Here is a 27,999-nt window from a genome sequence, read left to right as displayed (position 1 = left end):
ACGTTTGTAAAGTCTACCTGAAATTATTTAAATAAGTGTTGGCCAGTGTGTTGATTCAGATAAACACAATTAAAATTTTATTTAACTTTGGTCAAAAATAATCAAACAAGTGTACACTTTCACAATGTTATCATCATCATCATCATCATCATTTAACAAGGAAGAAGGTCTGAGTACGTAACCGACCCTTAAGTTCCCATATTTGAAGAGCGTCACAATCAGCTATACAACAACTTTGCACTTGTCAACCGTTAAGTTACGTTTGTCATTTTGACATCAGTTTTGCAGCCGCATGTCAAAATTCAGCAGCGCACAAACTGTTGTCACCGGTTTCTTTAAACCACATCCTGATGCACGATAAATCCGCTTAGGTCAATTTCTGCGCAACTTTTTCTTTTGCGCAAGAATTGAGCATAAGGAGTATCTCAACATTGGTGCGAACTTCGAATGACTGGAGGAAAGCCAGTTTTGTCTCTAGAGGCACTCGACACATCGGTTTCAATTTGAGTATTCTACGCCGACCGTCCAATATCTTGTATATTAGTGTCCAAATACTAAGCCGCAAGAACCGTAGCAGCACATGAACGGACAAACGGAGTGCTAGAAGGACAAATAGTGCATGTAGGAAGAATCGTGGGTAAGGTAGCCGGGCGACTTGATGTCGAGATCATCTAGTCCTCAAGGTTATCAGGTGAGGATTATTTTAGGACAGACTTAAGGCGGTAGAATCCCTTTACAAAAGAAAAACGAGAAAGAAAAATAACTAATACCAAAATAAAAACAAGATCTAAATCAAATCAGACGGCAATACTGATGCTTATGGCCAATGTCCTCATTCAAACAGTGCAAATGCAAATTCAAGTAGTACAACATGGAGATTTGCTTCCCAACCGGCTCATTATCAGGGAATTACGTTTAGTTTGATGTCGTCTTTAGACTCCTCCGACACACAAGCAAGTGAAATCTTAAAATCGAGGCCAAAAACAAATCTATTTAGTTTGCGTCATTTCATTTGGTAAATTCCATGTTTTTTGGGGTTGAATTCCCCAATAATGCTGCCGATACAGGTTCAGCAGGATGATTTCACATTTTAACCACTGGCGCTCCAAATCTACATATGCAGATTACATGCAAATATAGAACATAAAATTCATACATACCTGCCCATAATGTAAAAACGCTTTGTCTTTGTAGTTATGTTACTTTTATTAAGTGGTTTGACACCAGAGGGTGTAATATATAGATACAGTCAGTGAGTAGATATTATGCATGAGAAAACAAGAAAAGAAAAAAGGTATAAAAACAGAACAAAAGTAAAAACGAAAGAAAACAGAAACAAGAAGCTGTCCACTGACCAAATTGGAGACCTGTTTTAAGTGCTTAAAAGGTAGAAGATCAAGGCCTGAGAGTCGGGCCAGGGGAAGGAATGTTAACAGGCAATAAACAAACGCTCATGAAGGCCTGAATTTCGAAGTCGAACAGCGAGTACATACGATTGACAGCGAGACGTTACTCATCCTCGTGCGTTTCCGTACTTTTGGTCGTCAAATCATAAAAACTTAAGGCTCAGCCGAAAGATGACTACATGTGCGACTTTTGCGAAGTTGATCTGGTCTGAATGCGGATTGGTGCCGCTGGAGGGTTGGTTGAAATTGGCCTTCACCTCTGCTTTTATTTTATTTTTTAAATTATTGACGCCCTCCCAAAGAGGGCTTTTTCCAAAATATACAATGTCTCTCAACTTCCTTGACTACATGTGAAAAACAAGTGCTTCACTTCTTTGTCAGGATGACAACGGGGCCATATTTCTCTTACAGAATTAACGACTAAGCAAAGTACGAGATTTCTTGAGTGTCCTCCGACCTGGGCCGGGGGAAACGGGGAGGAGGGGATGTTTCTTTTTTCTTGATTTTTGTTTCTTCTTGGTTTTTAAATCACTCTCTTTCTTTTTTTTTTTTTTTTAATTAAGTTTGTCCTGGAATATATACAGGTTGTTGGTGGCGGCCACAGCTATGACGTTCTCTTTCGGGTGCCAGGCGGTGTGTAGGATCTTCTTGTTGAAGTCCAGGCTGTCCACGCTGATTTCGTCTTTCTTCCGTTTGCCGCCGGTGCAGACCTTGCGGGGTTTGAGCATAGCACGGGGTTTACTGTTCTCCCTCGACGCCTCCAGTGTGATGTCCCTGCGTGTGTTCCTGTCGAACATCCTAAAGAAGTTGTTGTAGGAACCCGTCATAATGGCACTGAGGAGGAGGAAAAGAATAAAGATTAGTCACCATTTACTTATTGTAAAGTTTAGGTTACCTAAATGCAGTCTCAAAAGGCTCTTGAGTTTGAGAATTTCTGCACAACCAAATGTAAAATAATGACTGTTTTCAATCAGTCACGCCACTGGTCGAGCCTTTGTTTGCATCTTAAACGCTGTTAAGCATTGGTTTTGCTGCAGGACATCTGATTTGTAGGCTTGAATGGTTTCAAACTATTGGTTTTAACTACATTAAAAGCCTGATTCAGTGATTCTTTCAGTCCCATCAGAAATATTGAGGTACCACTTCAACACAAATTGGAACCTTTTTTCTTGCATATCATTAAAGTAAATATTATCATAAAAACTTACCAAGTATCTTCCATTTAATTTTGAATGAGTTTTATATACATTCAAATATTTAACAAGAATACCATTATCCAGTCTTTACAAATATGCACAAATATGCCCTCCACACAAATTGTTGTGATTCCTGTAATATTGACAAATCTAAGCTAAATACATTTTTTCCTCATATACAAGACTTGCTTCCACCCTCCAAAGAACTCAAGCCAGAAAAACCAAATTAAAATGAAATTAAAATTTTAAAATAAAAATGAATAGCTGAAATCAATAGTAAATATTTTATATATATATATATATATATATATATATATAAAAATTAAATTAATAATAAATAGCTATATACACTCCCCTCCAAAAGTATTGGAACAGCGAGGCCAATTCCTTTATTTTTTCTGTAGACTGAAAACATTTGGGTTTGACATCAAAAAATGAATATGGAAACAAGAGATCAACATTTTTGCTTTTATTTCCAGGTATTTACATCTGGATCTGATACACAACCCACCCATTGCTCATGTGACCAAAAGTTTGGAACATGTGACTGACTGACAGGTATGTTTTCTTGCCCCGGTGTGCCCTATTACATTGAACGCAGACATTCAGTGAGTGCCATTTATTGTTTGAATAATCAGTTTCAGATTTGGGTTTTGCCTGTACAGACTACATTTATAGTTAAACGTGTAACCAACATAGAAAGTTGTCTATGGGTGAAAAACAAGCAATTGTGAAGCTGAGAGAAAACCAATCAGAGCCATTGCACAAACATTGGCCATAGCCAGTACAACCACTTGGAATGTCCTGAGGAAGAAAGTACACCAGTGGTTTCTAACTATCAGACCTCCAATGGGTAGACCAAGGAAAACATCAGCAGTTGACAACAGAAACATTGTGAGAGCTGTAAAGAAAGACCCTAAACCACTGTTAGTGACATCAGCAGCAACCACCAGAGGGCAGGAGTGAAGGGATCACAATCTACTGTTCGCAGAAGACTTCATGAAAAAAAGTACAGAGGCTACACCAAAAGATTATGTAACACATGATGGCAGCAGCAAAATGAACTTAAAGTGTACAGAAACATTTCGTCTGCCAATTCACAGAAAGGTGCAACCAAACTGATTGGGAGATCCTTCATCATGCAGCAAGATGACGACCCAAAACAGTGCCAAAACAACAAAGGAGTTCATCAGGGGCAAGAAGTGGAAGATTTTAGACTGGCCAAGTCAATCTCAGACTTAAACCCTATAGAGTACACATTTTATCTGCTAAAAAAGAGCCTGAAGGGAGTAACCCCCAAAACAAACAACAACTGAAAGAGGCTGGGGGTGAAAGCCTGGAAAAACATTACAAAAGAAGAACGAAAAAGTTTGGTGATGTCAATGGGTCACAGGCTTGATGCAGTTATTTCAAGCAAATGATTTGCAACTAAATATTAAGTCTTATTCACTTTAACCTATATTAAGTTAATCTGTTCCAATACTTTTGGTCACATGAGCAAAGGGTGGGTTCAACCAAAAGGTTATATCTTCTAAGTTGTAAATCAGATTCAGATGTAAATACCTGGAAATAAAAGCTGAAATGTTGATCTCTTGTCTCATTCATCTTTTGATGTCAAACCCAAATGTTTTCAGTCTACATATACATATATGATAAGGGTTGTCACATTATTGGGAAGGATAAACTGCTTTAAAATATGGAACTGTAGGAATGGGACTTATAAAGAGCATGTGGGGAGAAGCGTTCTGAAAACCTCCACATTCACCCTCATGTAATACAGTTTCGCACCTGTCTGAACCGTTCCAACAGCACTCAAACTTGTCGAAAATGCAGTCGTTCTCGTAGAGCGAGCACAACTTGCTACGTAGGTACTCGTGTACCTGAAACAGAGAAGCACATGGGAATAAGCAAAAAACATATCACTCTCAAAAAAAATAAGACACATTTAAGCACGGTGTGAAACTTTGGGGAGGTGCCGGCACTATTTGAAGAATGTAATAATTTAAGACGTGCAACACCATGTTCTGGAAATGTGCGAAACATGACCGGACATGCTCTGGAATGCCAGTTATCGTTACGATCAGATCTCTACAGTACCTGGTAGGTCTCTACGGGCCGGTTCTCCATGTTCAGGTCCCAAACTTTAACGGAGAGATAATCGCGGGTCATCATGTATCTACCGCTGTGGCTGAACTTGACGTCGGATATGGAGGAGATGATTTCTGAGAAGAACGACCGGCTGCTGGGATCTTCTGGCTCCTCAAAAACTTTGGAATAACAAAACCACAATATTTTTGTTGACATTTCTCACTTACAGCTCAAATGTTGCAGCTTGTTTGAGTAGAAAATGTAAAATTGTGTAGTGCACAATGCACAAGTACACTACCATTAAAAAGTTTGCAGTCAGTAAGATTTTATTTCTAGAAAGAAATGAATACTTATATTGCATTAAATGCATTATAAATAGATTTCCTCCTACTTTTAATCAATTTAAAGTTGCAAAATACATATATTTCAATTAAATGCTGTTCTTTTGAACTTTATATTCACCCAAGAATCTTGAAAAAAAGTCTGTTTCCACAAAAATATTAAACAGCACAGCTGCTTTCAACTGTGATAAAAAAAAAATTCTTCAGCACTAAATCAGCATACGAGAATGATTTCTAAAGGATCATGTCAAATTATACTGTCCCATTTCCCTTTTGTAAGAAGAATATTTGGTTGTATACAGTGCATACTGCACATTATGAAGTAAAAGACAGTAGAAAACCAAGTCCATTTATTCCATCCAAACACTTCACTTTTATGCATTTGCAGTGTTTTGAAACGAGTGGATTTGACGAAGTAAATGGCCAGAGTTTGCCGTTTTGCTTTGTTGGTCTGGAATGAGGTTGGTCTGGAAGTTGAGAACAGAGAGTCCGATTAATTACATAATCCAGTGATTACGTAACACAAGGCCCTGCTGACATGGAACACTGGAAACACACTGCAAAAAGACGACAAAACGGGAACTCTCCACAGCCTTTTAGGGAGAGAGTCTGATCTTTTTATTTTTAGCAAAATTCTCACACAAAAAGTTCAGACTCTCCATCTGATGGAAAATAAAGAGATGCGAGATTAGATTAAAAAAAATAAACAAACGGAAGAGACTGACTTCAAATACTCACATTTACTATGTCTATCGCAGAGCGCGGCGGCCCTCATGTCACACAGGCGGATGGTTCCTTTACTACTGCTGTATACAAAGACGTTACACTGGTGTGGGTGACACTCGGCTGCCGTTATCACCTCCGTCAGCTCCTCCATATTGGCTGGTTTAATATCTACAATGTCTGAGGGGGGAAACCATAAAGGAAACCAACAGAAAGTAGTTCACACACTTTAAAATGGTTGAGACGTCACCGCTGCAGGCCTTGGTCATTATTTGGGGATTTGGCTTTCTAAACTTCTAGAACAAAAACGTGGTTGAAAAAGATGATTAGAGGATGTTTTCTAATTGACATTTAAAATATATTCAGATTGGCCAATGCCTTCAATATTACATTTTTTTATGTTTTACAATAAAATACAATTGTTAAAAGGGTTATATTTAGGGCCTAAAACTAACTTCTTGCCACACCTGCCAATGGCCGTTGGCCTCAAAAAATTTACCGGCCAAGCACATTTTTTTACCAGCCATGAAACGTAGATAAGTCCTTAAAGGGTTAGTTCACCCAAAAATGAAAATTAAGTCATTAATTACTCACCCCCATGCTGTACCAACCCCGTAAGACCTTCGTTCATCTTCGGAACACAAATGAAGATATTTTTGATTAAATCTGAGAGCTGGATCACTGCTACATAGGCTGCCAGAGGGAATGAAACTTGACGGCCCAGAAAGTCATTAAAGAAAATGTTTAAATATTCCATGTGCCTACAGTGGCTCAACTATAAGTTTATCAAGCGACGAGAATACTTTTTTTCCGAAAAAAAAACATAATAACGACTTTATTCGACTATTCCTTTTCATTCCTTGTGGGCCTGAGACGAGAGTTCAAGAGATTTCCACGACGCATGCGCGAGAACTGAGAAGAGAACGTTCTTCTTCTAATACTTCTTGTTCAGTTCTCGCGCATGCGTCGTGGAAATCTCTTGAACTCTCGTCTCAGGCCCACAAGGAATGAAAAGGAATAGTCGAATAAAGTCGTTATTATGTTTTTTTTTCGGAAAAAAAGTATTCTCGTCGCTTGATAAACTTATAGTTGAGCCACTGTAGGCACATGGAATATTTAAACATTTTCTTTAATGACTTTCTGGGCCGTCAAGTTTCATTCCCTCTGGCAGCCTATGTAGCAGTGATCCAGCTCTCAGATTTAATCAAAAATATCTTCATTTGTGTTCCGAAGATGAACGAAGGTCTTACGGGGTTGGTACAGCATGGGGGTGAGTAATTAATGACTTAATTTTCATTTTTGGGTGAACTAACCCTTTAAAGTTACAAATGTTATTCAGTCAAAAGAAATATGTGATTGTTCTTTGTCTTTTGTTAACTGATTAACATTAAAAACACACACAGTGCAGGAATATTAGGCCGCTGTCACTTTAAGTGCTAATGCACGGATCCAATATACAAATACTGTTACACATGCGTTTCATTTCTCAACTTTTTGAATACAAACTTCGGATGTTTGCGCACAGAAAACTTCCCACACAGCACGAGTAACGAATTGAGTTCCCTTTCATGTCTTCTTGAACTTAAATATTTAAATTGGTGAGGCTTAAACTTTCGTGAAGATCCAACACTGCCCCGTTAACTGTCCCGAGCGTTGTTCACGTTTTTTCACGTTCTCACAATTTTGCATTGTAAAAATTCATAAAAATGTTACCGGCCAACAGGTGATTGACACCGTTTCATATACTCGCCAACGTCAATTTTTACATCGATTTTTACATATTTGACGCTTGGCGAGTGTTCATTTTAGGCCTTGGTTATATTGTTTCAAGAACCTGTCGCAGCATAATTCAGGCTTTGCAAAGAGATCATTATTCAAGGTGCAGTAAGCGATTTCTAAGAAATTCTTTAAAAAGATAGTTTAGAAAGAGATAGCTGAGAAATTACCAAAGAGGAAAAGATCAGAGTATTATTGGAAGAAGGGGTACAATCAAACAAGAGCAAGGACCCGCGTTAATATAGGAACAACTTTCCAGCGCTGGAGATACGTTAGAGAGCAGGAAGGCATGAAAACAGGTTGCTTTGTTTCTGCTCGATTCGAGAGTAATATTGCTGTTTCAAAGAACCAAGATGTGCTATGATGTTGTTGAATCACAGCTGATTCACCCATACTTGCGCAAGCTGTCTGATGTTAGTGGTTTCCTGTGTTGCATAGGGTTTCCAGTTTTTTGTGGACAGGGAAATGAAGGGAGGGGTGTGTTTGTTTGGGTGTTATTTCAATATCAAGTGTTTTTTCAGAAATTGCTTACTACACCTTTAAAGGATGGGCAAGGGTGAGTGCACAAACCCAAACACTTAACCTTATTTCATCTGTTTACATAAGCTACAGCAGCAAATAAAACAGCCAGTTTAGTTCTAAAGGTGGAAGTGGTCATGGAAACTTAATTATGACTACTGAAGCACAAATAGAAATTTAAATAAAAACCTCTATAGCAAAATAAATTCAGGGAGGACATGTCAATTAAAGAAGTCACAGATCACATAAAGGATACTAAAACTTCTATCTGTGATTTCTAAATGCCAGAGGTTTATTCTGAGGTCGTCTGCAGAAAGGTATGTTTCATAATCACTATTTACTGAAATGGAATTGATGTGATATGTATGTGCGTTTGCAAATATTCTGCGGGGGCTGGCTTCCACCATCAAGTCCATCGGCATCAGCACAGGAACCTGCAAGACAACCAGAGTTACTTAATGAAATATTAAACCAAAAAAACATTTAAATGCATTTACATTCTAAATGTCATTCATATTTATTTTAAATATGTACCACAATGTAAAAAGGAAAAACAAATTGCATCTTGTCTCTCCCATCCTAGATTAATTTCTAAGGCTGATTATGATCTTTAATAATTTTCGCAACCATATTGTGATGCAATAAAAATAAACAAACATATGATTATAACTAGTTCCAAAGAGAGTTTTGAACACTTTACAATTAAGGTTTTAAAATAAGTCTGAGTTTCCAAAACTCTTTTGTCAGCCGAACCCATTTGACCTAAAACATTTTCTTTTAAGTTAATATTTCCATAATTTAACAACACATTTACATGTTCACAGTTTTATGATGTCAGTTAATGGTCACATGATATGCAGGAAAACAATGCAATTTTACTTTTAAGTTTTATTTTAATTATTTTTATATGAATTCAATATTTATTAACTAAAACCCATTGCTTCACTACACAGATACTGGCTGCACTCAGAATGTCATGGGAATAAAAGAGACAGACTAACCCGTAGTGATGTGATTCGAAACGGATCTCGCAGTCTTCCGTCTTCGTCTTTAAGGTTGTATCCTTCTGCTCGTTTGTCCCTTTCACTAATCTTCCATAGTTTAATGGTTTTGTCTTTTTGATTAGAAAAGTATACAAATCAGTAAAAGACAAACTGCATATCTAAAACATAGTGAGCTAAAAAGGAGCCAAAACGCAACCATGTTTTCCTTTAATCAGTGCAAAATACATTATATTTTTGTCAGGATGATCACAATACTGTCTAGGTAGGCAGCTCTAATACTTTGGGAACATCTACAGAAAATATACCATTCAAGAGTTTGGGGTCTGTATGATTTTTTACCTTCTTGAAAAAAAGTATATTATTATTACCAAGCTCACACACAAAAAAAATCATATACATATATATTTTTTTTACATATATCTTCTATGGAACGTTTAGGACCGAAAAATGTTCATCCAATCATTGCAAAAAAACAAAACAACGAGCTTATGCTGCGTTCACGCCATGTCGCAACCTAGTTACAAGATAGCATTCCGTGACCCGGAGCTCTTCACATCCTCACACTTGGATTTATGCGTTTCTCTGGCAACACTATCAATGGCGAAATTAATCTGCAGCAGTCAGCTGGTACAAGTCAGAGCTTTGCAAGTTGTTTACGGTCATTATTACTGTAATGTTATGTGCTTTGAGACATGAGGTAATTTAATGCTGTCTCTCGTGAGGCTTTGCTGAATCTGCTCCGTCTGTGTGTGACCATGTGTTTTGAAGTTGGTGTGGCTTTAGAGCGCACTGGAGGGAGGGATCTAATGCTTTTACAAGATAGCTTCATATTGCAAGCCGCTGCGAAATGGCCAACACTACCTTGAATGCATCCTTGCTGTAAAAAAGTATCAAGTACTTTACAATAAATAAATCTTAACGACCCCAAACTTTTGAATGATAGAACAAAAAGAAAGCAGCAGCAAAAGCACAATTTACTCTTCATACCATTTGTGGACAGGAGAAAGTGTGCAGCGTTCTGTTGTGGGAGCCATCTGATTTTATTGATCTTCTCCTCTATTTCTAAACTTTTCAAGTAATCAAACTCAGGCTCATGACTCTGAAAAGTGCTGTACACGTTGTATTCCCCTCTTGAGAGTGGGCGGTTTTTACTCTGTGAAGAGAAACATTGAACACACTAGTTGACACATCTATTGTCACACATTCTAAAAAAAAACTAAAAAAAATTCTTTGGTTTGCATCACCTCCTGTTCTCTCTGAAATATGACGACTCTTCCCCCTTTGTCTCCTGTGGCTAGTAACTCCCCAGAATAGTTAAATTCAACGGTTGAGATAATGTCCGCTGTATATGCAAAAGGAAGAAAGAAAGAAAGATAAGACAATCATGTATTCCATGCATTCAACATGCACAGCTTTAAGAAAGTAGAAAGCTTTGACATTAGAATTGAGCCAAGTTACTTTCTAAATAAATGTTCTTGAACTGATCATTGTATGTTGTGCCAAAGTTAAGTTACACTTAAAGTCCTCATATGGTATTATAAAGGTTTATAATTTTGCTCTGCAGGCTTCCAACAATAGGTTTACATGCATCCAATATCAAAAAACACTTCAATAATATCCGCACAATACATTGCAGCATCTCCTCTTTCCTCACAGTGTCTAAAAGGTTCGACAAAGGTTTGTCTCTGCTCTGATTGGTCAGTCTATTGTTGTCTACTGCTTACAGCGCGTGTTGGAAACAAAACGCCTTGTAATATATCTGAATTTCAGTTCCTGAGCTTCTTCAGCACTTGTACAAACAGTAACAATGGAGTCAGTTTTATCGTATCAATACAAGCCAGAGTCCTTTGAAAGTGGATTTGCTTTCACAGAGCAGAAAACAGCGTCTTCAACAAAACGAACCAAACTCTTCCGGGCTTCAGCAACAACTACAGTGTTTAATTGCGGGTAAAAGTAGATGTTTAGCCGCTTTGTCCATTTATCAGCACTTTGATCTATGAAACTTTGCAGATCTTTTATATTCACAAACAGCTAGGCTATATTACACGGTACATAAGAGGGGCACTTTAAAACATTCATTATTCAAGTCTCATCTTCATACACCCTTAACATGTTTTAACCTAAAACTGCAAATCTGTTCAGTGTGGATCATTTCCTCTCTCCACCTCTCTGATCCCTCTCGTTTGGAGGGAAGGGCACAGGGATAAACAGAGGGATGATTCATGTTCCTGAAACAGAACAATTAGCTCGACGCACACAGACCTGGCCTTCATTTAGACAACGGTTCACATGCCAAAAACACAGTATGAGAGATAATCAAATGCCTCTTGTACATTTATAGAACTGAAACAAAGCTAATGGCTATTTGGTTTCTTTACTGTGGATTTGATGAGGAAACTACACCAGTTGAGAAACTCTGATAAGCGGTTACGATATGATAAACAGAAAAAAAAGACTTCTGTGTTTACAGTTTACACAGATAGAAAACGGTTCAAAGAAACCACCAAAGCTACGGGAGAATGCAATTTACTCAACCTTGTGAATTTGTGGGAAAAAATAAAAATAACTATGCAACATCGTAACCTGCCCACAAATGAATGTGCCACATGAGCTGGAGAACATACTTTTACATCCAAAGTAATCGGACACATCTTTATTCTATTTAGGGCTGGGCAAAAAAATATTTCTCGATTAATAGTTTATAAATTTATACAAATTAAATCTTTTTTTAAATGTGGTCGATATCAATTCTCAATCCACGAATCGATCTTTATTCCCTGAAAAACATTAAATGTACTTATTTAATTTGTATCTTTGTTCTACTGTGTTTTTTTTTGCGTTATTGCTAGTAGTTTAATTATTTGTTCTTTTTTTTTTAAATTAATGACAGTGAACCGAATCGAAATCTTGTGAATCGAATCGAGACATCTGAATCGATACCCAGCCCTAATTCCATTTCAAGCTACGGGCAAAAATTATTTTAATATATAATGAATAAAAAACAGAACATGCTAAATAATTTTATTTTAGAAGGACAAGGGTAAATAAAGTGGCTGGTGTAGCTCAAGAGGCCCCAATGAAAATAAATAGGCACCAAAGTTTTCCAAATTTCCCCTTTTGTAAAAACAATCAAAACAACATGAGGGTGAGCAAATGATGATTTTGATTAGGGCTGGGTACCGAGTTCGGTACTTTTTAGGTACCGACCGAATTGCCTCGATACTACCGAGTATCGAAACATGTCTTGTTTTTCGGAACCAAGTTTTGGTACCTAAGTGATTAATCTCGTCAACGTCAGTTAAACAATAAACATGCAGCATGATTGGCTGTGGCGGAAAAAGACTAGTTTACGCGGCTGCCCAGCTGCCCAGAGGCTCGTCGCACGTGTGGCTGTAGTGTGTGTGTGTGTGTGTGTAAGCGTCCAACCCAGATAGACAGAAAATATGTGGAAATGATCAAAAGTGTACCTATTTACCCGACTCGATGCCATAAGCACACGAGAGTACACTTGAGAGTAGAAAGTTTATCCGCCTTCGACTACAAGAACTGGAGCGCGTCACAAATGAACCGAAACTCAGCGTATAGGATACTTGCCTCACAGACATGAGAAATAGTTCTATATATGTTCAAAATATGTCTACTTTTAAATGAAACAATTAGAAATAAATAGTTTGATCACCTAATCCATATAGGCGCGCGTTCACTACTGCAGGGATGACGAGTCAGCATCGCAAATTCGCAATAATCATCTTTGCAGCCAACATGTTTAGTAAACACTTGTTCATTAATAAACAATTAAAATATCTCCTTGCTATCGTTTCCCGACACATCCATAATCATTAGGCTACTTTTGCCAGTGCTTTGCGCAAGCTTCATGTGTACTGAGCGCGAGGCATATATCCCGCACCCCAGTAGCCTATATTTAATTCAATTCACATTTATTTGTATAGCATTTTTCACAATACATAGCCTATCGTTTCAAAGGAGCTTTACACAATTAAGAGTGATCTGTTATCAGGGGTGACTGTGTGTAATGCATTTCAATTAATTTTCATTCAGTTTCATTGTTAAACAATGCATTAAGTTAAGGCAGAAACAATGAGCTCATTGAAGTAAAGAATACATGTTGTTAAATGATTAGGAAACATAGAAAACTTTAGCATTGGTGCTTTTTTACAGACTCAAAATATGAGGGTAAAAAAGTCAACAAACTGAAAACATAAGTTTTTTTTTTAGGTAATGTTATATTGATAAAATTGGTATCAAAAAAAGTATCGTTCAGGAACCGGTATCGAAGTCAAGGTATCGGTATCGAAAATTTTGTTACGATACCCAGCCCTAATTTTGATTTATGAAAATCAGCTAATAAAGTCATTTTTTTAAATCACAAATAAGCATGATTACAATATTGACCAAAATAATCTTGATTATAACTTTGCCATAATCCAGCAACCCTAACCAATAGAAATCCTGGTTTGAAGGATCAGGTAATAAGCAACAAACATACAACAAACATACTCGGTCCGGATCAAACTGAACAAAGGTTTGGTTTGTTTCTAGTGTGAAAGCATTTCTGTATGGTTCTGACTTTCAGACCTTTTACAGGAAGTTCCGGTGGTGGCAGGAAAAATGAGCCGTGTTAGCACATGGGGAGAGGAGGAGACGAGGTTTTTAATTGAAGTATGGTCTGATGACATAAGAAGTCAACTGGAAAAAACGCACAAAAATGCAGAAACTTTCCAAAGTTGCAACGATATGCGTCTGTTCATTCATGTTGTCAAAGTTACCCGCCGAATTGACAACACGCTGACGTCAGACGCACGACCAAACCAATCAATGTCAAGATGCAGCCCACATAGATGATGACGACAGGAAGCAAGTATGTCACGTAAAGTTCTTTAGTGCGCTCGCATAATTGCTGTGTGAAACCAAACCAAAACTTTCTGAAAGTATAAAATGTATCAAAACGTGAACTTTGGTTCAGGTGTGAAAACGCCCTCAGAAACATAAGCGGGTGAACCTCACAAAACACAGCAAGAGTTTTGGAGCTATTTTGGAGACTGTTTTTCACATTGCATAAAGCACACAATTAAGCAATTTTTTGCTTATATTTCCATTACAATAATGTTTAAGTTAATAAGCAAATAAGATGTGCACAAATAGTTGTCAACACTTATTTTTAATAAATATTTTTTTTTAAACTCACAATGTTTTTGTACATCTGCATATACTATTTGCATTTTAAATAAAAATAGCCTAATTGTATTTTGCTATTAATATATTTTTAATAATAATATTAATAAGGTATTTAATAAGTTACAATTTAATAATAGCAAATAAGATGTGCACAAATTTCAAGCGACAATTATTTGTATATTTATTAAATTCAACATTTAAACATTTATAACATCTATTTACATATACTATATAAAATAATAATTGCATTTTAATGTAATTAACCATATATATATATATACACATACATACATACACACACACACTCACCTAAAGGATTATTAGGAACACCGGTTCAATTTCTCATTAATGTAATTATCTAATCAACCAATCACATGGCAGTTGCGTCAATGCATTTAGGGGTGTGGTCCTGGTCAAGACAACCTCCTGAACTCAAAACTGAATGTCAGAATGGGAAAGAAAGGTGATTTAAGCAATGTTGAGCGTGGCATGGTTGTTGGTGCCAGACGGGCCGGTCTGTGTATTTCACAATCTGTTCAGTTACTGGGATTTTCACACACAACCTTTTCTAGGGTTTACAAAGAATGGTGTGAAAAGGGAAAAACATCCAGTATGCGGCAGTCCTGTGGGCAAAAATGCCTTGTTGATGCTAGAGGTCAGAGGAGAATGGGCCGACTGATTCAAGCTGATAGAAGAGCAACTTTGACTGAAATAACCACTCGTTACAACCGAGGTATGCAGCAAAGCATTTGTGAAGCCACAACACGCACAACCTTGAGGCGAGTGGCCAACAACAGCAGAAGACCCCATCGGGTACCACTCATCTCCACTACAAATAGGAAAAAGAGGCTACAATTTGCAAGAGCTCACCAAAATTGGACAGTTGAAGACTGGAAAAATGTTGAATTTGGCATAAACAGAATGATAACATGGATCCATCATGCCTTGTTACCACTGTGCAGGCTGGTGGTGGTGGTGTAATGGTGTGGGGGATGTTTTTTTGGCACACTTTAGGCCCCTTAGTGCCAATTGGGCATCGTTTAAATGCCACGGCCTACCTGAGCTGTGTTTCTGACCATGTCCATCCCTTTATGGCCACCATGTACCCATCCTCTGATGGCTACTTCCAGCAGGATAATGCACCATGTCACAAAGCTCCAATCATTTCAAATTGGTTTCTTGAACATGAAAATGAGTTCACTGTACTAAAATGGCCCCCATAGTCACCAGATCTCAACCCAATAGAGCATCTTTGATAGTGCTGGGCGGTTTGACCAAAAATGTACATCACATATTTTTTTTCAAAATTATGCCGGTTTTCCGGTTTATGACGTTTTTTTTTTTTCATGCATAATCAGGTGTTCAAAGCATTTTCTACTGGTTGAGAGAGGAATTGCAGTAAATTGACCTAGGATGGTCTATTTTACTGTCATTAGTGAATATTGTAGAATAGAATAGCGCCCAGTATAACCTAAAATTTTTATTTCTTAACTTTCTAATAACGTTCTTATAACCAGGAAAAAACGTTAATACAACATTTATATAACGGGAGAATTGAACGTTCTAATGACGTTTGAACGATGTTCTTATAACCAAGCAAGAACATTAATACAACGTTTATATAACGGGAGAATTGAACGTTCTTATAACGTTTTGAATAAAGTTCTTATAACCAAGAAATAACGTTAATACAACGTCTAAAACTCTGGACGTTTTGAATGTTCCTAGAACATTCAGAAATAAAGTTTATATAACTTTTAAAACGTTCTTATAACCTAAAATTGTTAGCTGGGGAAGAGGAGAGATTCGCGATTGCACTGAACACGTTTTAAGTGTAGGATTCTCAGAGCGAGCCCAGAGAAAATAGACCCATTCTAACAAGAGCAGCGTGTATCTGATAGCACGGCACATTAAATTCCGCGCGCGAGCAGAGAGATTCGCGCTCGCGCATTATATTAATGTACTTTCACGCTACAATAATGCGCTCTCGACATTTGACAGGAAAATAACGCCATAGTTCTGCAGCATCCATCTTCCCTGTAACGTAACACCAGAGCACTGCTGTTTACCCCATAGACTGTAAAAGGTTTAACCTCGCTGCTTAGAAGTGCAACATTGTAAAGGGTCCGTCTGAAACAGTGTCGCGCAGCGTAATTAGCAGCGCAGTGTAATTAAATACATCGGTATGGCGGTATATTAAAAATTAATATCATAACAAAAATATACACCGGTTTTCAGTATGAACCGGTATACTGCCCAGAACTAGTCTTTGGGATGAGGTGGAATGGGAGCTTCGTGCCCTGGATGTGCATCCCACAAGTCTCCATCAACTGCAAGATGCTATCCTATCAATATGGGTCAACATTTCTAAAGAATGCTTTCAGCACCTTGTTGAATCAATGCCACGTAGAATTAAGGCAGTTCTGAAGGCGAAAGGGGTCAAACACAATATATAAAAACATTTTTTATTATAATATAAAACAATTTAATGATAGCAAAATCACAAATAACACAAATTCAATATTTGAAATAAATATTAAATACTTTGTATTTATAATTTAAACAATTGTATAATAATAATAATAACAATATAAGTTAATAAAATAAACAGTTTCAGTGCCGATACTGAATCTCAATATGGCAAAATATATGGCTCATACTGGTTTATCAACTTCTCTCAGTAATGGCATGTCATGCTTAAGGTTTATTGTCATAAAAATGTACAAATGCAAAACATCTTACCATAAAACAATAATTTTATTTCTGCAAAATATATACACATTTTATTTAAAATATTTGTCTTGACTGTGGGTGCTATGTGACCTGGAAATGTTTTTGTGAGATTCACTTTAGCGAGGAGAGCTGTGGTCTTTAACTATCCAGATGTTTCATTCTGTGCATCTGGAAAATACGCAAGTACAGATCCAGAGCAAACACCACTGTACTGTATCAGATCCAGAGGAAACAGATCTAGGGCTGTCACTTTTTATTCGATATTCGAATATGCATTCGAACATGACGTAAAATATCCGTATTCGAACTATAAATAAACTATCCGGTTTTTAAAGAGTCATGTTTAGCGCATTTTTTATAGTCTATGATTAGACCGTTTTTTGTTTTTTATTATTGCTTGCCATCTCATCCAGGAGCGGGCGCTCTAAACGTATTGTGGCGTAAGCCCATGACCAAATCAAGCGAATAATAGCCTCCCTGTTTTGGAAATGGAAGATAACGCACAGAACGACAGCCTGAGCGGAGAATTAAGACCTCAACTCATCTAAAAAGTCGAGTCTGGAAATATTTTGGGTTCTACAGCTACACCGTATACCACTTCTCTCAACATTGACGCGCAAATCTGTGTGTGCCAGGCACGTGTGCGCGCACTGAGCGCGTGTTCTTCACCGCTGGGAACATCGCCAATAAAAAGCGAGCCGCACTTGACCCAGATCAAGTTGATAAATTGGTGTTTCTAGCAAATAATATTAAGAAATGAATTGAAATAAGAAATGAGGCTAGGCTATAGGCCTTACTCCTGCTGTTTAAGCCGTCACGTTATTGTTTGTGCCTTGCTGTTCCGATGCAGTTTTTTTCCATGTACCTTAGTGGCACTTTATATAGATTAAATTGATAACCTGCTGTTCAAAACATTAAGTCAAAAAAAAATTTTTCAGACAGGCCTGTTTATGACTGTCAGACTGTTAATAAATTTGTGATTGAATCTCCGTTACGGTGTTTTTTTTTGGGGGGGGGGGGGGGGGGGGGGATCTCGTAGAAATTCGATTCCATTACTTGATATTCGATAACAGTTCGAATTTGATTTTTCTCAAAAGTGACAGCCCTAATCAGATCCAGAGGAAACACCGCTGTACTGTATCAGATCTAGAGGAAACACCACTGTACTGTATCAGATCTAGAGGAAACACCACTGTACTGTATCAGATCTAGAGGAAACACCACTGTACTGTATCAGATCCAGAGCAAACACCACTGTACTGTATCAGATCTAAAGCAAATACCACTGTACTGTATCAGATACAGAGGAATCACCACTGTACTGTATCAGATCCAGAGCAAACGCCACCGTACTGTATCAGATCCAGAGGAAACGCCACTGTGCTGTGTCAGATCCAGAGCAAACACCACTGTACTGTATCAGATCCAGAGCAAACTCTACCGTACTGTATCATATCTAGAGCAAACACCACCGTACTGTATCAGATCCAGAGGAAACACCACTGTACTGTATCAGATCCAGAGGAAACACCACTGTACTGTATCAGATCCAGAGGAAACACCACTGTACTGTATCAGATCTAGAGCAAACACCATCGTACTGTATCAGATCTAGTGTTGTCACGATACTAGAATTTCTAACTTCGATACGATACCTTGAAAAATATCGATATTCGATACCATTTTCGATACCACAGAGAAAAAAACTGCCACAATATTAAGGGGGTCTTTTTTTTATTTAAAGCTAAATATTACAAGTCTAGAACATGACAATGAGGTATATTTTACATGAACAAAATGTCCTGAGTTCTATCTGTTAATATTTTTTCATTGGACCAGAGCTAACATGATCCGTTGTGTTTTTATTACCTACTGTTATCAAAGATTAAAATATACTGTAACAAATGCATTGGTCATCGGTCATAAATGCTGGTTAATACATTAACTTAATTTGATGAACAGATTTAAACGCAAACGTGTGTGCATCACACGCGGAAACAATGCTCACTGGATCAGCATCTAGTCAAGTTACCTTTATTTATATATTGCTTTTAATAATACAGATTGTGTCGAAGCACTTAACTGTATCAAATTGGAGGATAGAGTGTCAGTAATGTATAATAATAAGGTTAAACATTCAATTTTCAGTTAAAGGCATTTCATTATTGAATTCAGAGATGCCATTGTCTAGCTCAGTTTAGTTTAATTAGTATATGTGTAATCAAATTGATGATAATCGCTAATGAAGGCAAATTGCAGAATTAAATAATAATTTTTGAATAAAGTTAAAAAGACACAAGTTAATTTACATCTGACCACAGTTACAATATTTACTTGTCTACGATTCCTCAGTCAGATTATGTTAACTTTAAGAATTACAGTGAAAAAACGAAACGCAGACTCATATCAACAACAATACTAGGCCATCTTGGTTAATGTTTCAGAAAAGTTAAAATGAGAAGAGTTACAGTGTTTTAGGATGTTTTTAGCAGTGGTGCAGGTCTGTCCAAAAAACAAACACCCCTGATGCTGAGCATATGCTTGCTAAATGGTACCCCTGGAGCCAATTCCTTAAATGTTTTCATCTATAAAATAATTTTACAAAATGAGTGATGAGAGGGATATTGATAGTCAAACAATCTTTTGGGTGCCCGCAGCCCGCTCGCAGTGTGAAGCGCGTGTCCGCGCTATTCTCCGACATGCCCGCTCGCGGTGTGTAGCGCGTGTCCTGGCCACGCCATTCTCCGACTCCGTCATGCCCGCTTATCTTTATCAATCAACCAAAGCCGGTCGCGGGGACGCCGCACTCGCCATCTTTCCATTCACTTTTGCTATTTAACCAGATCGAATGAGACGAGTGCGTCACGTGTGGTGTTTGTCAACGCGCCTTTGGAGAGAAGTGAAAGTGACTGCTCGGCTAGTATTGGTGTATCGATACTTCGGGAAATTAGTATTGGTACCGTTCAGATATTTCAGTATCGATATTTATCGAAATATCGATATTTTTGACAACACTAATCAGATCTAGAGCAAACACCACTGTACTGTATCAGATCTAGAGCAAACACCATCGTACTGTATCAGATCCAGAGCAAACACCACTGTACTGTATCAGATCAAGAGGAAACACACTGTACTGTATCAGATCCAGAGGAAACACCACTGTACTGTATCAGATCAAGAGGAAACACACTGTACTGTATCAGATCCAGAGCAAACACCACTGTACTGTATCAGATCAAGAGGAAACACACTGTACTGTATCAGATCCAGAGGAAACACCACTGTACTGTATCAGATCCAGAGTAAACACCACTGTACTGTATCAGATCCAGAGCAAACACCACTGTACTGTATCAGATCCAGAGGAAACACACTGTACTGTATCAGATCTAGAGCAAACACCACTGTACTGTATCAGATCCAGAGCAAACACCACTGTACTGTATCAGATCCAGAGGAAACACCACTGTACTGTATCAGATCCAGAGCAAACACCACTGTACTGTATCAGATCCAGAGGAAACACCACTGTACTGTATCAGATCTAGAGGAAACACCACTGTACTGTATCAGATCTAGAGCAAACACCACTGTACTGTATCAGATCTAGAGCAAACACCACTGTACTGTATCAGATCAAGAGGAAACACCACTGTACTGTATCAGATCCAGAGCAACAGGCAAACACCACTGTACTGTATCAGATCCAGAGTAAACACCATCGTACTGTATCAGATCCAGAGGAAACACACTGTACTGTATCAGATCAAGAGGAAACACACTGTACTGTATCAGATCCAGAGGAAACACCACTGTACTGTATCAGATCCAGAGGAAACACACTGTACTGTATCAGATCAAGAGGAAACACACTGTACTGTATCAGATCCAGAGCAAACACCACTGTACTGTATCAGATCCAGAGCAAACACCACTGTACTGTATCAGATCCAGAGCAAACACCACTGTACTGTATCAGATCCAGAGCAAACACCACTGTACTGTATCAGATCAAGAGGAAACACACTGTACTGTATCAGATCCAGAGGAAACACCACTGTACTGTATCAGATCCAGAGCAAACACCACTGTACTGTATCAGATCAAGAGGAAACACACTGTACTGTATCAGATCCAGAGCAAACACCACGGTACTGTATCAGATCCAGAGCAAACACCACTGTACTGTATCAGATCCAGAGCAAACACCACTGTACTGTATCAGATCCAGAGCAAACACCACTGTACTGTATCAGATCCAGAGCAAACACCACTGTACTGTATCAGATCCAGAGCAAACACCACTGTACTGTATCAGATCAAGAGGAAACACACTGTACTGTATCAGATCAAGAGGAAACACCACTGTACTGTATCAGATCCAGAGCAAACACCACTGTACTGTATCAGATCCAGAGCAAACACCACTGTACTGTATCAGATCCAGAGCAAACACCACTGTACTGTATCAGATCAAGAGGAAACACACTGTACTGTATCAGATCAAGAGGAAACACACTGTACTGTATCAGATCAAGAGGAAACACCACTGTACTGTATCAGATCCAGAGCAAACACCACTGTACTGTATCAGATCCAGAGCAAACACCACTGTACTGTATCAGATCCAGAGGAAACACCACTGTACTGTATCAGATCCAGAGGAAACACACTGTACTGTATCAGATCCAGAGGAAACACCACTGTACTGTATCAGATCCAGAGCAAACACCACTGTACTGTATCAGATCAAGAGGAAACACACTGTACTGTATCAGATCAAGAGGAAACACACTGTACTGTATCAGATCCAGAGCAAACACCACTGTACTGTATCAGATCAAGAGGAAACACCACTGTACTGTATCAGATCAAGAGGAAACACCACTGTACTGTATCAGATCAAGAGGAAACACACTGTACTGTATCACAACACAAAAAGCCGCAGCAGCAGCGGGGAAGCGTAGGCAGAAACATGACGGCTGGTGACCACCACCTCATAAAAAAACATCCGAACGATTCGTCCTAAAGCTGCTAATGTCCACCTCGGACATCCTACAGCAACATTACATCAGCACCTCCCGAAACCAGATCAAATCACAGCATCATACACCCAAACATCACAGTCCGTTAGCGCTAGGAAAAGCAGACCAAGCCTGACCTCGCAAAGCTCAAAAACAAGCGGAGTGCACACGGAGATAAAGGCACACATACCCATCCTGAAAGGTAGGGAGAAGCCATTATAGAACAGTTTCAGACTGTGGCTGTCAGCACACAGAAGACAGAGGAAGATTTAAGAGCCTGGAGAAGCTGCGGTGTGGACGCAGGGAGGGTGAGCGACGGGGTTCTGTGCGGCCATGTTAGACAGGTAAGATCATGAGGGGAACCGACTCCACACACACACACTTGACAGGGACACTCCAATGTGTCATCCCAAATTAATTATGGCCTCATAAACATGAGCATATAACTTTAAGGGAGTTTGCAGCGCAGTCCTTCCCACAAATTACTCACTTCCTGTTTAAAAGTCATTCAGGGCTAAAGAAAAAGCACAACTGAAGCTGGACAAGATGGAAAATTCACAATATACTCACCATGATTTAAAAAATAGATAGAAATTTACATAACACCCAAAACATTTCACAAAAACATTGCAGTTCATTACTGGAAAACAAAAACAAATGTGTGCATAGGATTTTGTGGGAAAAATTGCCATTTCTTTTTTTTAATCTACTTGACAATAATGGCTGTTGTTACATTTTGAGTTATATTTTGTATACTTTAATCGACTGTTTATTGCAATATCAGGCATATCACTTTGAGCAAAGACAACTTCTTAATCCTTAAGTGATGAGTCAAACAAACAACAATATGAACCATATTTTGGACATTTAGTCCAGTAAAACATTCAGTCAAGTCAATAACACTGTAAGAACATCTTATCACTAGTCCTCGGGTTCTTGCTCTAAAATCAAAAGCTCGACAAAAAAGAAAATTGAAATGAAACCGGAAGTCTTCACACTCAGGAATTACTTGGAAAACACATTGGCTGTGAGCCAGTGACTATCTCAGAGCTGTTTAGTGAGAAAGACAGTCCGTATTTATTTCTATCTTTAGATCCTGTAAGCACACAGTCTGAAGGTCTGCTAATAAAAAAACAATATGGGCAATACTGTAATTGTATTTTGAATCCAAATTTGCATGCATCCTTATCACTACGGCCTAAAAATCCACATATGCGCAGAATTCAGAGAAAAGGAATATTGCCACTCGGAGCGCTCACACCTCACAGTCTAGCAAGCGATACAGTGATCTCTAAATAACCTTCTCTTCCACATAAGGGGCCAGTCTGCTCAGATGATATTACACAAGTCAACATGTGTCCGTTTCCTAGAAATCCGTTTTATTTTTCACAGAGGGCAAAGCGGAGACCTGGAAGTGGCAAAAACATCAATAACCAACCGCCACCATACAAACAACACTCAACTAAAGGCTAGTTTACACCAAGAACGATAACTATAATAACTATTTTAGCGTACACGCCCGCGGACAATATTGTTCTGATTATTCTAAGTGCGTGCTTGTCGGTCATTTTACATGGTCGAGCTCATTACAGCAGGATGGATTCTGATTGGCTGTCAATGTTTTTATCGTTGATGAGCTGGATTAAATAGTTCTGAAAGTGATTCCAACTATATTGTGTCGTTATTGTTACAGCTGTGGTGTGAACTGCTATTCTTTAATGTTGAGAATGATTTTCAGAACAGTATCTTTATAGTTATTGTCCTTGGTGTAAACGGGCCTTAAGTCACAAAAAACTTTTGTTTCAACAATATACTTCATTAAAGGATCAGTTAACCCAAAAGAAAAGAAAATTCTGTCATTAATTAATCACTCTTCATTTCATTCCAAACCTGTAAGACTTTTGTTCATCTTTGGAACACAAATTAAGATATTTATGAAATTTCAGAGATTTCTGTCCCGTTATTGAAAGTCTATTCACCCAAAACGCTGATGCTTCAAAACTTTCATAAAGGGATCAGAAAAAAAACCCAAACAAACATGAATCAAGCGGTTTAACCTAAGTCTTCTGAAGAGACATGACTACTTTATATGATTAATAGATATAATTTAGGCTTTTATTCACACATTGATCAGAGAACGTACATAGAGCACTCAAATTTGGTAAACGGAAGCTCAAGCATGCTTGCTTGATGCGTGAGATCCAATGAGGTGTGTTCTCGTGTCAAGCAAGTACGCTGAGCTTCTGTTTGTTTATTGATCAATGTTTATGTGTGAATAAAAGCTAATATTCAATCTGTTCACCATATAAAACAATTGTTTCTCTTGAGAAGACTTGGATTAAACCGCTCCATTTATATGGATTTATTATTTACAATCTCTTTATGAAAGTTTTAACTGTGAACACTTTCAATGAATGGACAGAAGTCTCTCAGATTTCATTGAAAATATCTTCATTTGTGTTTTAAAGTTGAATGAAAGACTTGTGGGTTTAGAATGACATGAGAGGGAGTCAGTGATGACAGATTTCCTTTAAAGAATCTCTCTGAACTGAATAAAACAGTGTCATATAAAAAGCAACATTTAGTCTAATAAAAAGCGACAAGGCACACACAAACCTGATAGATTTAGCTAAACTATTTCATGCAGAAAATACCAAAAAAGCCTCCCAAAAACCTACTTAGCAGAAACTGCTCAAAAACTGAAGATAAACATGGATGGTCTTTATAACTAATATATATATATTTATATATAGCAAATAAAAAATGGCAACCAAATTGAAGCACCACAATGACCGTCAATTTGCTTTCTGAGATTCAGGATCACAACCGTATTCTTAAGCCTCACTCACTGATCTCTGGATGGGACACACACTCAGACACGACACATGGATAATGTGAGCTGGTCGGACCAGTTGGACGTGCTTTCCGCCGTTTCTAAGGCAGGATGTGCTTCCCTACCGGAGCCCCAGAGTGCAGCAGACATGCTCATTGACGCTCATCTATCGATCTATAATGTGACATGTCATATTAATACATATAATTCAGTGAATCCATGATAAATCCCAAGTACTAACTCGCAGTTATAAGTAAATGTAGTGAGTGGCGCTGTGGAGCGTGTTAACAAGTCGATGGTATTTGATCACAATGTCGTAGTCTGCCTCGCGAAGTTTGGAATTATTGAGATGAAAGTGATATTACGAAATGGAAGTAGGCTACTTTTAATCAAATTAATTAATGAAACTTAGTTTGTTATATCATCACCACAATGAGAAATCACATGAAATCCAAACAGCAGTCGACTGAGGAAAGACAGCTGTCCATCACTGCATTAACAACTGCAGGTAAGCGCAGCTGTAGCAAGAGTAATCAGATATGATATCTTCTGATAGCAAAATGATTGAGACATACACTTCCTTTAAGTTTCGTTGAGGGAGACTGGTTTAAGAACAGAAAACCCAAAGTGCTGTTAGAAACTTCGCTTAGCAAACAGTTAACTTTGCGTCTCTGCAACGTCTGTAAGCGCACCGCGTTTTCTTACTCGAGCATGTAGATATTATTGTTTTTCTCAACATGAAACAATATAAACACGATAACCATTATGCTGACTCGAGTGCATATGTAGCTTACGGTTTGAATGACAACTGCGCAGTCTGCTTTATTTGCGTTTTTTTCGTTCACGCTGCTTGAGCTTAAATGCTTTTGTTCTTTATATTTTTTGTTTACACATTGTTGAATGTTTTCAACTAAAAGAAAACCTTAAGATAGTAAGCTTGATGTGTAGCCAAGCAGCAACATTCTAATCTGAAAAATGAAGCCTACCCGGAAGTGCAAAAACTGCAATACATCGAAAATCCGCTAGGGGCAGGTCCCAAAAGGGAGCAAATGTCCATAGACCCCCATGTTAAAATGTCCATTTTCACAGCATAAATTCATGTTTTTACAGGTTGGTCCCATGGACTTTTACAGTATTTTTCGATAGGTTCAAAGTGCCTCACAAATGTGAGGGGGGTGAATTTTTTTCTAACTCGTTAGTTTAGATCATATTTAGATATAAAATGTATGACAAGAGAGGACGTGGTTAACTTTGATTGACAGCTGATAACGGGCTGTGCCGAGTGGAATTGCTGAAATTTGACGTCTCGGCCATGATCTGACAACACATCATACCACCTCTGTATCCTTTCTGAAAAAGATTTTCCAAGGTGGCGCCGCCCATACCCCCCATAAACAGCCTCAAAACCGTTCTTCTGAAAGTCTATGGGTGACGTCATAGACGCTTTGTCCATATTTTTTACAGTCTATGTGTGTAGCCTATATTGCCTAATTGTAAACTTGATCAAAAATGGTGACAAAAACTTAAAAAAAATAACGGCTTTCTCGTTAAACGTCATTTAAATAAACTAATATTCTATTTTTATGAGCCCAAATATTTGAATACAATATTTTTGAAAAATGCCCATCCCTAGTTACTATTGTACTATGCTGACTGCTCGTTTGCCAACACTTGCCTTCATGAGATTAAAAACTCACAAAATAGTATGCAGAACACTGCATTCTTTCCCACGCTGACATATTTCCTACTAAAACTGACATATTGTTCTCTTTAAATATAGACAATCATCTGCTACTCCTCATTGCTAGACAGAGTTAAGGCAAGACACTCACACTACAGGAAAATACATTGTTTTTTTTCTTCTTGAGATTGCAGGCTATTTTGTTTCCATAACATCTTTCAGACTAGAGGAAAGATAACATCCAAATTACACATTTATTTTATTACACTATCTTTTTGCTTAAATTTCAAATGCAAAACGGATTTAAACACTGTTTCCTGATTAAGAAATCTCGTCTTCAGTAGCAATTACAGTAAAACTTTACCGTTTCTTTCCTAATTATATTCCAGAGGTTTTTACAGAGGGGTTTGTTCTTATCATTATGCATGATTTATACAACATTTTATTTCTTTACACATGGTGAAGATGCATCATCTGATTTATGGAGTGAAATCAGCTCTGTAAAAACCTCTAATATGACAACAACAAAAAAACAAACAATTTGAACCTGGCTTTATTCAATGTTCAGATTTCAGTTCTGGAAATATATGTAAATTAGTGCATATTAATAAGATCATGACTAATTTGCATATTTAAGCATAACATTTCAGAAAACGTGTGTATTAATGTACAGACTAATCGACTGGAGAAGCATGGTTAGGCTATAATTTTTGTTTAGCATATTTTCCTGTGGTATCTTGCATTAAGTAGTATATTGGGGCAGCATTTGATTGGACAACAACTTGGACACGCCTTTGAGTGCAACTCGAGTCATCAGTATTTGTACGAGTTTTCCTCCAACTACGGTTTCACTTAATTTCTACTTAAATCAATATATCACACCCATGCATCGCTCATGCATACTCACCCAAGAGTGTTTAATACCAATGCAAACCATTATTTACCTTCTGCAACATCTTCATCTATGGATCCTTTGACCTGGGAGAAGCACCACTGGAAATCATTGCCTCCACCAACCCCTGCAACAACAACACAACTGCATTTAAATGCATGCACAGATCAACCTACCAGAAGCATTTAATAACGCTGAACTCAAACCCCTGCCCCGCACGAGCATGCATACTGAGATAAAGCAGTGGATGTGGGTTGGATGAAGTCTCAGTAAAGGGGGCTGGTTTGATGTTTAGGCCGCACTGCTGCCGCTCGCGCCCCCGCCTACCAACACACACACACACACACACACACACACACACAACCCCCAGCGCGGCGCGTTTACCTGCCATCATCTCCGGTGCCGGTGCCTGTGCCTCGAGCCTTCAGCGCGGCTTATCCTCGAGCTCAGCCGGGCGGACGGTATGTACGAGCGCGGAATGAGTGCGGGATCAGCGAGAGCGGGATCTGCCCGTGATTTGCTTTCGCTTCAAGATGGCGCACACTCCCGTCGACATGACACAGTGACGTCATTTAATCAAGCGC

General features: G+C 38.2%; 1 protein-coding gene across 1 annotated transcript; it reads right to left on the bottom strand.

The window, feature by feature from the left end:
- Positions 1 to 50: 50 nt before the first annotated feature.
- On the bottom strand, positions 51 to 27,999 carry ppp2r2d (protein phosphatase 2, regulatory subunit B, delta). The gene is made up of 10 exons (XM_077200288.1): positions 27,800 to 27,999; positions 27,468 to 27,542; positions 10,298 to 10,395; positions 10,041 to 10,206; positions 9,051 to 9,163; positions 8,306 to 8,483; positions 5,770 to 5,934; positions 4,700 to 4,869; positions 4,391 to 4,482; positions 51 to 2,240 (listed from the first exon to the last, which is right to left on the bottom strand). The coding sequence occupies exons 1-10, from the start codon at positions 27,807 to 27,809 to the stop codon at positions 1,961 to 1,963; spliced, it is 1,347 nt and encodes a 448-aa protein (XP_077056403.1). The 5' UTR covers positions 27,810 to 27,999; the 3' UTR covers positions 51 to 1,960.

This window comes from Siphateles boraxobius, unplaced genomic scaffold, assembly GCF_051911475.1.
Source record: "Siphateles boraxobius isolate OS27281-9 unplaced genomic scaffold, OSU_SipBor_1 46, whole genome shotgun sequence".
In the NCBI taxonomy this organism is placed as follows: domain Eukaryota; kingdom Metazoa; phylum Chordata; class Actinopteri; order Cypriniformes; family Leuciscidae; genus Siphateles; species Siphateles boraxobius.
Note: the sequence above shows the minus strand (reverse complement) of the source record. Positions and strands in the feature narration are given on the sequence as shown.